Source organism: Salmo trutta, chromosome 24, assembly GCF_901001165.1.
Source record: "Salmo trutta chromosome 24, fSalTru1.1, whole genome shotgun sequence".
In the NCBI taxonomy this organism is placed as follows: domain Eukaryota; kingdom Metazoa; phylum Chordata; class Actinopteri; order Salmoniformes; family Salmonidae; genus Salmo; species Salmo trutta.
The window spans coordinates 21,818,544-21,833,291 of NC_042980.1; the positions used below are offsets into that span (position 1 = coordinate 21,818,544).

Consider the following 14,748-nt stretch of genomic DNA (forward strand, 5'->3'; position numbering starts at 1 on the left):
GATGGAGAAGGGTCTTTCAGTATTCTTGGTATAGTACACAATTACCGTATTGAAAGCAATTTACATTGGGATATGGTTATGATTATAATATGCATTTGTTACATGTAAAATAGCCATACAGAAACCCAAGTATAACTAAGACAGTTGGACAATATGAAATATCTTCTAGGTTCAGAAAAAAAGTCCTTCTCTGGTAGTTATCTAAAAAAAGATTGCAATAATGTACAATGCTGAAAATAATGCTTAGTGCACATATTACAAAAAACAATGAACGGACTTAATGCACATATCACAAAAAAAGGATGGCTTGGTCCAAGTACCCAGCCCCACTGACCTGGCTGAGGATGTCTGTAGCATTCTTAGCCCTCATGAAGTCTGGCGTGTCTGTGGCCAAAGCTAACATTCCTTTGCCCTTTATCTCTGTCTCCAATGTCTTCTTGTACTCTTTCTGCAAACAGCCACATTACACACAGTCAAGTCAAACAATTCTTTATTAGAGTATTCAAATATAACTATTGGATATTATACTAGGAAGGAAAGGGATGTCTACTCATTTGTTTAGGGGCTGCAAAACCAAAAATGGCAAAAGTTAAAACAGGCTAGCACAAACAAACCAACAAGTAAATGGGATAAATCAAGCTACGAGGAAGGGAGACAGGAAGGGTCCACTCAGAGCTGAAAGACAGAACAAGGTTTACTGTGAATCTCAGTGAGGTAGTGTAGGTTGTTTCAGATACCATATTATCTGGTTAACCTGGGGAACTACTAGCCTGGTCCCAGATCTGTTTGTACTGTCTTGCAAACTCCTATGGTCAATGTCACCATTGGAGTTGGCACGACAGCACAAACAGATCTGGGACTAGGTTGGGGGAATGACACTACTAGCTCGACAACTGCGTTGTAAACACATTAGTGATGTCATCCTGCGCCAAGAAAAAAAAACAATCAGCTGCCTGGTTAGCCAGGTGATGAAACAGGAAGAGGAGGAGGAGAAGGAAGCAGAGGAAGGGGAAGGGGGGTGGGAGAGAGATGGGAGAAGAAGACTGTTCCATCTGTAGCAGTCCTACCTGACTCAGGATAGCAGTAGCATTCCTTGCTCTCAAAAGCTCCGGAGTTTCCTCAAAAACAGTTAGCCCTTTACCCTTCACCCCCTCCTCTAGATCCCTCCTGTACTCTTTCTACAGGGTGGAAGGAAGAACAGAGAGACTGCAGAGAGACAGGCAGGGCAACACAGGCAGGGCAACACAGACAGTATACGGTATAGTACATGCTCACCTGGCAGGTAATACCGCTCCCCCATAGATCTCAAAGTCACCAAGTCTCCCCTTCAAATTATGACAAACCAGTTGTGGTTTTGGATGACATGTATAGACAAATATTTACTTGCCAAGTCGGACATTATCATTTATTTTTATACCAAACGTATTTTGACCAATAGACATTAATTTGGACATTCGAAAGACATTGGTGAGTTTGGTAAGCAGCCTGATAAAACAAAAATCCAATTTTATCAGATGGAACAATAAGACAAAAAATACCCACAGGATATTTGGTACAAGACAGTTTGTTCATGAGGCTTTTTGCCAAAAGTACTCATGCCTACATTTCATTAGGGCATCGTGTAGAACAAACACAGGAAACAGGGTTATTTAAAAAGCCAAACCAGACAGAAAAACCAGACAGAAAAACCAGACAAATGAAGACAGTTGTTTTGAGGGAATGGGTGGGAACTACAAAGGTCACAATGTCAACATAGATGACAGTTCAGACATAACACTAATAGTGCAGACATGGCAATAAAACAAAGTCTATAACTAAAACACGCAGCACTACTATGGTACTATGAAAAAGGAAGGGTGTAATACATGTAATAGTAATAGTGTATTATCGTTGGGTGGTGAACCATGCAAGCTAACCACAACTAACCTGGGTGTGACAATTTCTTGAGGAGAAAAAGTCACACACGTGGGATTAAAAGAAGGAGGGTTATGGTGGTCTTAGTATGATTATTAGAGGTGGGTGAAGAGGAGGAGGCGGAGGAGGGGTACAAAAGGGAGTCGACGTCTGTTCGTTACCTCGCTGGCTATTTTGGTGGCGTGTCTGACATGTAACATGGCAGGGGTGACCTCCAAGCCTGAGAGGTTCTTTCCCTTTATGGACTCCTCATATTCCTTATGATAGTCTTTCTATTCGCCGCAAAGATAAGACAAGTGACAGACACAGCTGAGATACATGCAAGTCTCGTCACAATGCAAGCCTCACCTCAGTCTTACTGCTCTTCCTGAGAACAACTCAGTGGTGTACTGCTCTACGTATGACGACAGTATGCCTCTGGTGTGTGTAATGTTTTTTGTACAGATATTCAAATATTTGAAACCTTTATGTTTATACATGTGTAATACTGAACTTTTATGTATGGACCCAGGTTTTCAGCAGTCACTGGGGTAAAAAAATATCCATATAAAAAAAAAGTATCTACGCAGTCCGGTAAGTTTCCTGTTTTGTGTCAGTCTGTCTGTGCACTAGCAGGGAGACATGATCACCAGACAGACATTCAGTACCATGCCTTAACCCTGGATCATAAGAGGAATATTTGACTTTCTGTACTTACACAACATCATGTGTCAGTGTCACGCAAGACTACCATAAGCCCTAGTCCCAGCGCTTAACTTGCACATCAAATTACACATTGGAAAAATCACATTTCATAGACATTGTAGTTACACTTTTGAAGGACAGACAAGTCTACAGAATTTCCAAATAAAACAGAAGATCCAACACAATGACAGACAAAAACAACAGATTATTCTATGCATGTTTTCTTTGGAGCATCAGCGAAACGCCAGACTGCAAAGTAGAGGTGTTATTGTATGAAACAATTAGACATTGGGTTGAAACTATATCATGTGTATTTACCGCGCTCTGCATGTGCTGGGCCTCCTTAGCCGTCACATAGGTGGGGGTCTCGAAGTCCAGCATGGCCTTTCCTTTAGCCTTCTCATATTTCTCCTTGTACTTCACCTGTGGATGGACACACAGGGGTCAGACAAATATATTCACAATGTCATAGGCTCTTCATTTATTGAATAAAGTTGACTTACTTTATTCAATATATATGTTAAATTGTCCATTTAATGTTATTCTTGAGGCCTAATTGATACCACCTGCTGTTGTTATAACATCATAACAGTTTAACAAGGTGTTTTCAGAGCACAAACTGACAGGGTTTGTGACTGGTCTGTTTCAATGTAGTGAACTCTGGTCCTAAGAGTTCTAGAGGGAAAAATGACTCCACTTAAAATGGGAGCATGGGAACCAATTTATAATGATTGCAATATAAACCTCTCAGGTTTAATGATGGAGTGACGAGTGGGAGATTTTATGGATTAATTAAAAAAGGACTTACATAATAACACACAGGCCAACCAACGCTTCCAGTAAAACTGTTTTTACAAGTCCACAAAGCTCTGACAAGTAAACAATACAAACACTAACTCTGTTTCATTGTGTTCCACTATTTAATGATTTTACATGTTGGAGAAGAAGCCTGTGAGAACTTAGATTCACAAGTCACAGGATGAAGCATTTCACTGTAAGGTGAACCTGTTGTATTCGGCGCGTGCGACAAATAAAATTGGATTTGATTTTGAAATGGAATATTGGAAAGATGATTTTCAAACTGAAAGTTGCCATCTCAAACATAAGAAGTTAAAACCTGGTGATGTCAGTAGGACAGGTTCATAGGTCGTCCCAGTCATCGGCCACTTACGTGACTCTGTAGTTCTGAAGCCTCCTTGTGATGGAGCTGTTCTGGTGTGTCAGCGATCATGAGGTAGTGACCCTTACTGTCCTCATGTTTCTTCTTGTACTGGTACTAAGAGGGAATCAATGCCCAGTAAAGCAGCTCAGTACAACAATGTGGGGATAAATAGCCACTGCCGTTAGCTCCCTCAATGCCACCCATTTAAAATATATATATTATTTTAAAGAAGAATGTTTTATAAAAAAAGTTAAGGAATGTGAATAAAAAGGATGAAAAGAATGCAATGAAGAACAATTAGAAAAGAGAAGGCAGAGAGTTCTAGAAGACGAAGTTATGATATACTAAGTAATGTTTTTAATAAAAACGATAAAAAGAATGATCCAGCACATGATTACATGCTAGAGACCGTGTGAAAAAGAAAACACTAAGACTATAGATGGATGAAAAAAGAGATGGAGAAGGTTACAGCAGGTGCTAGTACAGGAAGTTTAGAGGTCAAAGGTGAGAAGGGTCAGGGTCACTACCAGATGATGTCCTTGAGGATTATGGGTAAAAGAGTATGATGCAAAAATTCTGATACTACAGATCTGTGTTTTACTATATCTTATACAGTATATATACAGCAGGACCAAAGTGGTTGAAATGACGTCATTACAACCACATTCCAACTTCTTCTGGTTGTAAACTGATCGTAATGAAGTTATTTCAACCAGATTTGCCTGCTGAGAGAGAGCTAGGGAAAGCCTAATTATATGGAATGACTTTTTTGGAGGGTTGTGGTGGTGAGGTGGTTGGTTGTTGAGAAGGCGGTGGTTATGCAGAAGGGATGATGGTGATGATGACACTGCCGGGTAGGAAGACGGTGGTATTGGGAGTACATAGGGTTATGTGCAGATTGTCTTACGTCACTAGACAGCTTGCTGGTGCTCAGGTTGTGCTGCATGGACAGAGACTCTGCCATGTCGGTTACAGGCGTGTGCATCTTCTTCAGGTCACCCTTGTACTTCACCTGTGAGATGAGAAGACGGACAGAAGAACATCATCGTATTATAGAGAGCTATTATATGGATATATTATTATAATATAGTGTCATAATATATATATATTGCTTTGTATATATTTGATAAAGACCTGTGAGTAAAGAGATCTTAGCCCGTATGCAAATGTATCATATTAAAAAAGTACTACACCTACTTGGGAGAGTGGAACACGTACCTCACTAGCCAGCTTGTGTGCATCCTTCTGAGTCTTGTAAATCACACTCTCTTTCATGTCATACTTTGGCCTGAGCCCCTTCTCCTTGTCAAACTTGGCCTTGTACTGCACCTGGAGGGATATCATATGGCAGTGTGTGTGTTAGTCTCAGTCTAATTGCATCTGTGAGGCAGGTAAGCCAAGAAAAACACAGCAAGAGTAAGATTAATGAGGAGAGAAATACAGTATTCGGTCACATAATATAAAAAGGGCTCATGGCTTGTTCAATGATTTTAGAGGGATCCAAATTCAGAATTTCTAAATCTAGGTAACTCCTTACTGTACTGTTTTAGTAGCCCTTGTTAAACAGCATAACCAACTGAAGTCAAAAATCATAGTTTGCCTTCTGGGATTAATTTGATGTAATGTATCTGGTGGGTATAACAAATGAATAAATAAGCATTCTTTCTTACTTTCAATGAGCCAACTAACCTCAGAAGGCAATTAAGACAACAGTAAGAAGAAGCAACTGTACAAACAGAACATTGACTTCATATACTGTTGGAACAGTATGTATGATAGTCAGAAATAGAAAATGAGGGAGAAAGCGATGCTGGGATCCCATTGCTGAGAGTCTGAGATAGATTCCTAATCTGTAGAGGAACCAGCTACAAAAAGTCCGGGAGAGCGAGAAAGAGGGAGAGAGAGGAATGAAGAGTGTGTAAATCCAATAGAAATGAGAAAAAAATCTGTCTAATTATAATCATGTTCCAAATGAAAAAGCAATGACAGAACTTCTGGCAACACAATCAAATTGTCAACTCTGCCTCCTAGTGTTCAGTGTTGTCTATACTATAGAAGAGTTGGGAATAAGATACTTTAGATAGAAGCTTTGGTACAGGATTTACAGTCTTCATGGCACAGAGACAATTCTGTGAACGATGCAGCAACAATAACCCTATGACATGCTATCACTGTAGGGGCTATTCCAGAGGAAACAGAGACATTGACTAACCAGATGTCCCGGCTTTTCTGACATTGATCATTTAAGACGTTGATTCAACTGAGGGAGAAAAGGAAAAATAAAAAGGAAAAAAGCAATAGAAAACAATATTTTCTGTTGACTTTTAGGAAAATAGTTATTGCATCACTATGCTGCCCTACCAAGCAAAAAGACAGTAACTGCTCATTTGGTCAAAAATGTGTTAATGCCATTTTTGCTACATTAAATACATGCTTAATCATGTGGACAAGTATCCTGCCTCTATTGTATTGTGTTTTGGAGAAAATGGGGGTCATGTTAGCCATAACTGCATAACGTTACTGTGAAACCAAGGTATATTAAAGCCATTTTTCTAATTTTTCTCCACGCTATGAGCAGTTACTGCCTTTTTGCTTGGTAGGGCAGAATGCATGTCTGTGTTTGTAAAAGCTTGCGATGGGAGAGAGAAAAAGAAGATAGCTACAGGTATAAGGAAACAAAATACAAAACAAAAAAGACTGGAGGAAAAATCTAAACAAGAAAATGGAGGAAAAACTATAACAATCAAGAATATTGGCAGATATTATAGAATTATAACACAAATGAATTATGGAAGCAGAGGAGCCCCAACAGATGCTACCAGAAATCAACCAATCAGTGAGTCATTCAATAGGAAAAAGGAAGTCGCAAGACCCAGACAGGAAGTTGCAGCCCATTGGACCATGTCCCAGGGTTTGGTGTTGACCGTACCTGGCTGGTCAGCTTGGACACTGCAGTAGCCAGAGCGATGTCTGGACGGTGGGTGAGTGAGCCTCCATGGGCAGCCTCCTGACGAGCTTTGTCACGGTAGCCAATCTACCAGACACAATACACAAACCATCAGTGAGTAACAGCTCAGCACAGACTGTGGTGATTTGACTTGATGCCTTGTGATGCTGTCATGCTGAAAGTGCAAACATGCATATTCAACTCAGAAAGGTAAACAAATACACAATTTCGCCAAACAGGCTAACAGTCTTCACCACTGTGTAGGCTATTCACTGTGTATTGAACACTCACATTGCTAGCGAGCTTGGAGGCCTGGGTAGCCTTCATGATGTCTGGGCGCATAGCCACAGAGGTGTAGTTGAGCTTGGCCTTAGCGCCCTGCTTGTAGGCAAACTAGAGATAGAGAGAGGAAAGAGTGAATCCACCACATTGAAAGACTGATATTAAAGGCATGACATAGAGAGTGAAAAACATAAAAGCCATGCTTCTTGTGAAAGCACTTTGTGACAACTGCTGACGTAAAAATGAATACTTGATTAATAACGATCAATTATATCAAGCAAGCATGAACAGTTGAATGTGTTTAATATAGGAGATATAGCAATGTATTTTTCTAGGAGAGGATGGTTAGTGCACTTACATTGCTCTGATTCTTGGCTACGTCCATGGCGTGCTGCACATCGGGAGGCACACTCATGTTGTTGTACTTGGACTTGCCCTTCTCCTTCTCAAACTTCTGCTTGTACTGTTTCTGTGGACAAAATGACGGAGACAAAAATGTCAAAGGTAACAAATGGCTCAGGACTGTATAGTCTTGGGAAGTCTCATTCACTCTGTGTGAGAAATCTGGAAATGGAGGTTCAAGCCTGTATACCAGCTCCAACTAAACAGCTGATATGGAGAGTAGGGACTGACCTCGCTGACCAGTTTGCCCATGTCCTTGGCGTGGATGGTATCGCGGGTGGTGGGCAGAGTGTTGAATTTGCTGGTCTGATGCTCCATCTTGCTGGCCAGTTTGTATTTGCTCTGAGGAAAGAAAGAAAACAAACAACGAGTGTCAGACAGGAATCTGATTGGGTGTCGTACAAACAAAACTAACATAGTGTACAGTAGCTTCGTTCATCAAAACAAGTGTTCTTGAAATAGTTAGTAACAAATTCCTTGTTCACCTATAAGATAAGGTCTACATTAGGACGTTTACGATCTAGCTATGATAATTATACTGTAGGTTAGTAAAGACAGCCAATCACTGGCAGTAATAAACATTACATAGTAAGTATCTGTAGTTATCATGTGTTTGATGTGTTCTTCTTACCTCAGACGCCAGAATGCGCACTGACTTGGCATGAAGGTTAGCAGGAGTGTCCAGAACAATCTTATACTGGCCTTTTGCCTTCTCAAACTTCTCTCTGTATTTCACCTGGTGGACAGAACAAAGCACAACAATTAACACAGGTTCTTTTTTTCTTAAGATTAAAATGTCATGTGTCAGAATAGAGTAAAAATCGGATAGAACAGAATAGAATAACTTTCTTTTGATTGATGGGTGGCAGGTAAAGGAACAACTACTCACATTGCTGAAATCAGCATTCTTCTTAGCCAGGATGGCTAACTTGTCGTCCACGATGGACATCACACAACCCTTCATCATCTCCTTGTCATACTTGTATTCAATCTGAGGACATCCAGAGGTGACCAGAGGTGCCATGTCAAAGATACAAGGTGTCAGTATAGAAACCTGGGATGGTGTTATGTGTGTAAGTCATGTACGTCGCTATTGTCTAGATTTGTTCTTCATGGACTCTTAGACGATTAGCCCCATTGTGGGCTAAAATACATCCAAACAAACAAACAAATGTCTGTAGTGCATCACTCACATCACTCTGCTGGAAATTGGCCTTGGCAGCGTGGACAAAGTCAGGTCTGTCGACAGTCCAGATCCACTTGTTTTTGGTGGCCTGGTACTTCTTCCTGTAGTCCAGCTGGAAGGAGACAAATCAGACAGGAACAGAACAGTGAGTGAGTGAAGGGCATGTCTCAAGCAACCATTCAAGTGGGGTAGAACACATCAGGTATAATGCCTGTCCTTAACAAGTGGGGTAGAACACATCAGGTATAATGCCTGTCCTTAACAAGCCACATTTTTTATTTTTTTATTTATTTATTCATTCATTCATTCATGCATTCATTCATTATTCATTCATTCATTGATACATTCATTGATACATTCAGAAGTGGCTTTCAGAAGTAAATGGATACAAGGAAAAGAGGAGGACTAGCAGAGAGAGACTCACATTGCTGATGTTCTTGTAGGCTTCCTTGGCAGCGCGGATTTCAAAGGATTCAGGGTCCATGTTGATCTGGGCCTTGCTCCTCTCATACATCTCCTTGTACTTCAGCTGAGTGACAAAGGAGATACAAACACACTCACATACAGTACCAGGGCTATGACTGTACCTGCCTCCATCTTAGAGGTCCAGTTGTGAGAGGGAAGGAAGGCGGCTATTTTGAAAGTATAGAGTACATACCACGCTGGTGATCTCCTTGACCTTCTTCATGTGTGCGCTGTGTGGAGTGTCATGGCCCAGGGTGTAGCCCTTAGCCTTGTTCTTGTTATACTCCATCTTGTAGACATTCTGGAAAAAGTGATGAGAAAATGGTGCAAGTCTAAATTATTCACATATAGTGTTATGTAGAAAAATACACAGCAGTAAGGAAAGCATACATTTATTTATATTATTTTATTATTTGTATATTTATTTATTTGTATATCTTTATTTTTGTAATAACTATTTATTTTTCTAAGAGAGAAACAGTGACAACAACTGCAACAAAAAGTATCTTTAATTCAATGTTGTGTGGCCAAGTGAACTCACGTCTAATATGGCTTTGCTGCGTTTGTGGCTCTCATGCTCAGGAGTCTCCAGGATGGAGGTGAACTTGTTCTTAGCACGCTCATACTGTGCCCTGTACTTCCACTGTGGTGATGGGGGCAGGACACCAGAGTTAGACACTCACACAGGAGACATTACTGGCAAATAAGTATAAATGTATATATTATTAGCAGTGTTTAAATGACCTATAGATTATCTATGTGCTTTGCATATTGATTTTCAGTAGGCTATATGAGTTTATTTTACATGCCTTTATCCATTCTTGATCAAATAAAATGTATTTTCAAAGAAATGGTGATTCTGTGAAACAACTACAGCACATGTGAATGTAATGAATGAATGCAATAGGAAGACACCATGCAGAGGTTGGTACATGCTTTACAGAAACAGGTAACCAACTGAAATGTGGAAAGAGAGTTCCACAAACACACAGTTTGAGAACGAAACAGAGACAAGGGATACGTGTTACCGATAGTCTGTTAGGGCACAGTCTGTCATTTTCTCATGGATGACTTTCTCCTGCTGACGTTTGATGTGCTGATCAGCTTGTCTGTTTCTACACTATGTCCTGATCAACTTGTCTGTTTCTACACTATGTCCTGATAAGCTTGTTTGCTTCTACACTATGTCCTGATCAGCTTGTCTGTTTCTACACTATGTCCTGATAAGCTTGTCTGTTTCTACACTATGTCCTGATCAGCTTGTCTGTTTCTACACTATGTCCTGACCAGCTTGTCTGTTTCTACACTATGTCCTGACCAGCTTGTCTGTTTCTACACTATGTCCTGATCAGCTTGTCTGTTTCTGCACTATGTCCTGACCAGCTTGTCTGTTTCTACACTATGTCCTGACCAGCTTGTCTGTTTCTACACTATGTCCTGATCAACTTGTCTGTTTCTACACTATGTCCTGATAAGCTTGTTTGCTTCTACACTATGTCCTGATCAGCTTGTCTGTTTCTACACTATGTCCTGATAAGCTTGTCTGTTTCTACACTATGTCCTGATCAGCTTGTCTGTTTCTACACTATGTCCTGACCAGCTTGTCTGTTTCTACACTATGTCCTGACCAGCTTGTCTGTTTCTACACTATGTCCTGATCAGCTTGTCTGTTTCTGCACTATGTCCTGACCAGCTTGTCTGTTTCTACACTATGTCCTGACCAGCTTGTCTGTTTCTACACTATGTCCTGACCAGCTTGTCTGTTTCTACACTATGTCCTGATCAGCTTGTCTGTTTCTACACTATGTCCTGACCAGCTTGTCTGTTTCTACACTATGTCCTGACCAGCTTGTCTGTTTCTACACTATGTCCTGATCAGCTTGTCTGTTTCTACACTATGTCCTGACCAGCTTGTCTGTTTCTACACTATGTCCTGATCAGCTTGTCTGTTTCTACACTATGTCCTGATCAGCTTGTCTGTTTCTACACTATGTCCTGACCAGCTTGTCTGCTTCTACACTATGTCCTGACCAGCTTGTCTGCTTCTACACTATGTCCTGACCAGCTTGTCTGTTTCTACACTATGTCCTGACCAGCTTGTCTGTTTCTACACTATGTCCTGACCAGCTTGTCTGTTTCTACACTATGTCCTGACCAGCTTGTCTGTTTCTACACTATGTCCTGACCAGCTTGTCTGTTTCTACACTATGTCCTGACCAGCTTGTCTGTTTCTACACTATGCCCTGATCAGCTTGTCTGTTTCTACACTATGTCCTGATCAGCTTGTCTGTTTCTACACTATGTCCTGATCAGCTTGTCTGTTTCTACACTATGTCCTGATCAGCTTGTCTGTTTCTACACTATGTCCTGATCAGCTTGTCTGCTTCTACACTATGTCCTGACCAGCTTGTCTGCTTCTACACTATGTCCTGACCAGCTTGTCTATTTCTACACTATGTCCTGACCAGCTTGTCTGTTTCTACACTATGTCCTGACCAGCTTGTCTGTTTCTACACTATGTCCTGACCAGCTTGTCTGTTTCTACACTATGTCCTGACCAACTTGTCTGTTTCTACACTATGTCCTGATCTGCTTGTCTGTTTCTACACTATGTCCTGATCAGATTGTCTGTTTCTACACTATGTCCTGATCAGCTTGTCTGTTTCTACACTATGTCCTGATCAGCTTGTCTGTTTCTACACTATGTCCTGACCAGCTTGTCTGTTTCTACACTATGTCCTGCTGATGATAAATCTGGTGTGGATACATATTGAACATGAGTAGTACAGCTAGATATTAATAATGGTAGTATTTTTTAAATTATCATTTGGATTTAGAATTTCAACTAAAATAAATGAAAATAAATCTATTGACTGTGTTCATAATTTGACGTAAAACGTATTTCTAGACAGTTGAGTTTGTACTTGTGATGTGGGTTATAGGCAGAGGAATTATAACTTGGGATAAGCTGGGTAGCTTGGGTTCAGAGATCAGTGAGGATTCAGGAGTGTTTATGAAGCAGGGGTGTGAGTGGAATGTGGGGCAGACAGAGGTGAGGTATTCTAGTCACTGGCCATTGGGAGTTCAGCATGGGTTTCCACAGCTACAGTTAGCGAGGGCTGAGCTGGGAAGACAACTGGAGCGAGTGAGAATTGGGAAAACTGGCATGGAGTGGACATTTTGAGGACTTTACGAGGTGAGGTCTACCGGGCCAATGGATGATTACCTTACACTGCGCGCTGGACTGGCAAATGGCGCTGAGGATGTCTGGACGGAGCAGCTCATTGCAGCCGTTCTTTAGCAGTTCTCTAGCCCTGGACCTATATCTTTTCTGTCCACGGGGACACACACCAACAAACACACACAGCATGCAGAGGATGAGGACAGGGACAGTGGGACAGACAGGACAGAGTGGACAAGAGAGGAGTTCCGAAGATCCCAGGTGTGGAGTCTGAGTTGTGTCCTCCTGATTTGTGCCCTCAGAGTGAATCACCCAGATATATTAAACCTGCTTGAATTGGGTTCAATCAATCAAATATGCCTTTTTATTAGCTTTCATGGTTTTGACAATTGTCATTAAAACTGAAATGAGAAAAGGGTTCAACCAAGTTTACGGGTTCAACACTGAGTGCACAGATCAATGAGAGTGTAGCCGCTCACTCAAACCACCACAGAGGGCTATTTGAGTGGCAGAGTACGACACCTGTGGCGTAAGGAAAAAGACAGAGAGAGAGAGGTGAATACGAACGATAACATCTTAGCCATGCGACTACGACGTCCCGAAGGCCTGCAGTCAGATGACCTCATGCACCGGGCTCAGAAGCAGGCATTCTGATAGGCCCAGAGTAGACGGAGACGGACGTGACTCCGCAGCAGGACAAATCGTAGCTTTACCTGGCTATTCTTGGCGTTCTCCTTAGCCAGGAGGTTTCTAGGATCATCCAACACACTGCTGTACTTATCCTTGGTCTTCTCATAGGCTGCTCTATAGCGCCTCTGCTCAGAATGTCAAAAAGTTTAAGACAACTGACAAACGAACAGTGAGCTGCGACAGTCAGGAAATAAGAAGACTACCAGGAAAGAAAGTCAAGGTTAATAGCATGTGATAAATAGAGGAATGAACCGCAGACAAGAGAAACTTGAGTGACAACGACACAGTATTGTGGCTAGGACCACCACAGGAAGAAGGATGGTCCATTCATCACCATTTACAGTACATCTACTAAATGTTATGAACTAATCATGATCATCTGTTACCTTCAAAGCTGAGAATCCAAATGAGATAGAAAGAGAACACGTTATACTCATTACTGTATCTGGTTTTCATAAGATCGTTTAAATAAGATTAAATATATCCAGTATATCCAAATTGAAACCGACATGAGTTTGTATAGATGTGTTACAAAAGTGCAGCTGTGACTTACTTCGTTGATGATAACGGAGGCATTCTTAGCTGCCTGGAAGAATGGAGTATCACTTGTGTACTTGAACTGGTGTCTGTTCTTCTCAAAAGTTGCTTTATAGAGTCTCTGTTTTCAAAGGAGAAGAGGGAAGAGAAGAGGAGAAAAGAGCTTGTGGATATGAGAAGAGAAAGATAACATCTGAGAAGGTTCTTATTGAATTTGTAGTGGTACATTCTTTCTTTCCTAAATTCTTACCTCACTGTAGAGGCTCTTGTTCTTCTCAGCCTGGACCATCTCAGGTCGGTCCCACACGTAGCAGCCAATACCCTTCAGCCAATCCAGGTCCTCCTTGTACTTGATCTAATGTTAGACAGATATATTCATGTTTTGGGTCATGCAAAAACATACACGTTAAAGTATTCTAATACACTGAAATGGACAATGCAATCTTTCTATGGAAAACTACACATTGTAAGTACTCAAATGTATTGGAATTGACAGTACAGTGATTCTGCTGCAAGGGTATTTTCTGATGTTAAATTGACACCACTCACGTCGCTGACGTTATTACAGATGGTTTTGCTGTGGAAGAACTCGGGACGGTCGGGGATGGATCTCCACGTACCCAGAGTGTTGTTGTACTTCTCTCTGTATTTGACCTGTGTGAAGGAGAGAGAGAATTGTCTTATATCTGTATGATAACATATGTGTATACAGTATTTGACCTGTGTGAAGGAGAGAGAAGTGTCTTTTATCTGTATGATAACATACGTATACAGTATTTGGCAAAATCCACATACCAAAAGGAATCCATTTAATGGACCAAATAATCCTATTGGAAGGCTCTGAGCCAGCAGGCAAAGCTGAATGAAATGACTTCCTTAAAACACAGATACTGTTCGTAAACTGGTTGAAATGACTTCCTTAAAACACAGATTACTGTTCGTAAACTGGTTGAAATGACTTCCTTAAAACACAGATTACTGTTCGTAAACTGGTTGAAATGACTTCCTTAAAACACAGATTACTGTTTGTAAACTGGTCGTAGGGATGTCATTTCAACCAGTTTTGGTCGCTGAGGAGATCTCTTCTAATTGGCTGACAGACTGACCTCGCTGATGTCATCGGTGAATCTGCGGTGACACACGATGTCCAGGGCATCCTTGACGCTGTGGTAGTGACCCTTGGCCTGCTCAAAGCTCTCCTTGTAGCGCAGCTAGAGAGAGAGAGAGAGAGAGAGTGAGAGAGTGAGAGAGCGAGAGAGAGAGTGAGAGAGAGAGCGAGAGAGAGTAGTACATAGGTC

At 41.2% G+C, this 14,748-nt stretch overlaps 1 protein-coding gene across 25 annotated transcripts in view; it reads right to left on the reverse strand.

Moving 5' to 3' along the window:
• The window catches only part of neb (nebulin), an 80,080-nt gene that overhangs the window by 15,364 nt on the left and 49,968 nt on the right, over positions 1–14,748 (reverse strand). For 20 of the 25 annotated variants that reach the window (XM_029711486.1, XM_029711487.1, XM_029711488.1 and 17 more), the window contains 22 exons: positions 14,557–14,661; positions 14,000–14,104; positions 13,701–13,805; positions 13,467–13,571; positions 12,269–12,373; positions 9,584–9,685; positions 9,236–9,343; positions 9,002–9,106; positions 8,585–8,689; positions 8,281–8,382; positions 8,023–8,127; positions 7,623–7,733; positions 7,348–7,458; positions 6,999–7,100; positions 6,690–6,794; positions 4,979–5,089; positions 4,668–4,772; positions 3,770–3,874; positions 2,917–3,021; positions 2,076–2,186; positions 1,068–1,178; positions 335–448 (listed from right to left, as the gene is read on the reverse strand). In XM_029711486.1, the coding sequence (XP_029567346.1) occupies positions 335–448; positions 1,068–1,178; positions 2,076–2,186; positions 2,917–3,021; positions 3,770–3,874; positions 4,668–4,772; positions 4,979–5,089; positions 6,690–6,794; positions 6,999–7,100; positions 7,348–7,458; positions 7,623–7,733; positions 8,023–8,127; positions 8,281–8,382; positions 8,585–8,689; positions 9,002–9,106; positions 9,236–9,343; positions 9,584–9,685; positions 12,269–12,373; positions 13,467–13,571; positions 13,701–13,805; positions 14,000–14,104; positions 14,557–14,661 (2,343 nt within the window). Of the gene's footprint in view, positions 1–334; positions 449–1,067; positions 1,179–2,075; positions 2,187–2,916; positions 3,022–3,769; positions 3,875–4,667; positions 4,773–4,978; positions 5,090–6,689; positions 6,795–6,998; positions 7,101–7,347; positions 7,459–7,622; positions 7,734–8,022; positions 8,128–8,280; positions 8,383–8,584; positions 8,690–9,001; positions 9,107–9,235; positions 9,344–9,583; positions 9,686–12,268; positions 12,374–12,936; positions 13,039–13,466; positions 13,572–13,700; positions 13,806–13,999; positions 14,105–14,556; positions 14,662–14,748 lie in introns of all 25 variants that reach the window. The other 5 variants (XM_029711492.1, XM_029711473.1, XM_029711468.1 and 2 more) reach the window with 4 other exon arrangements.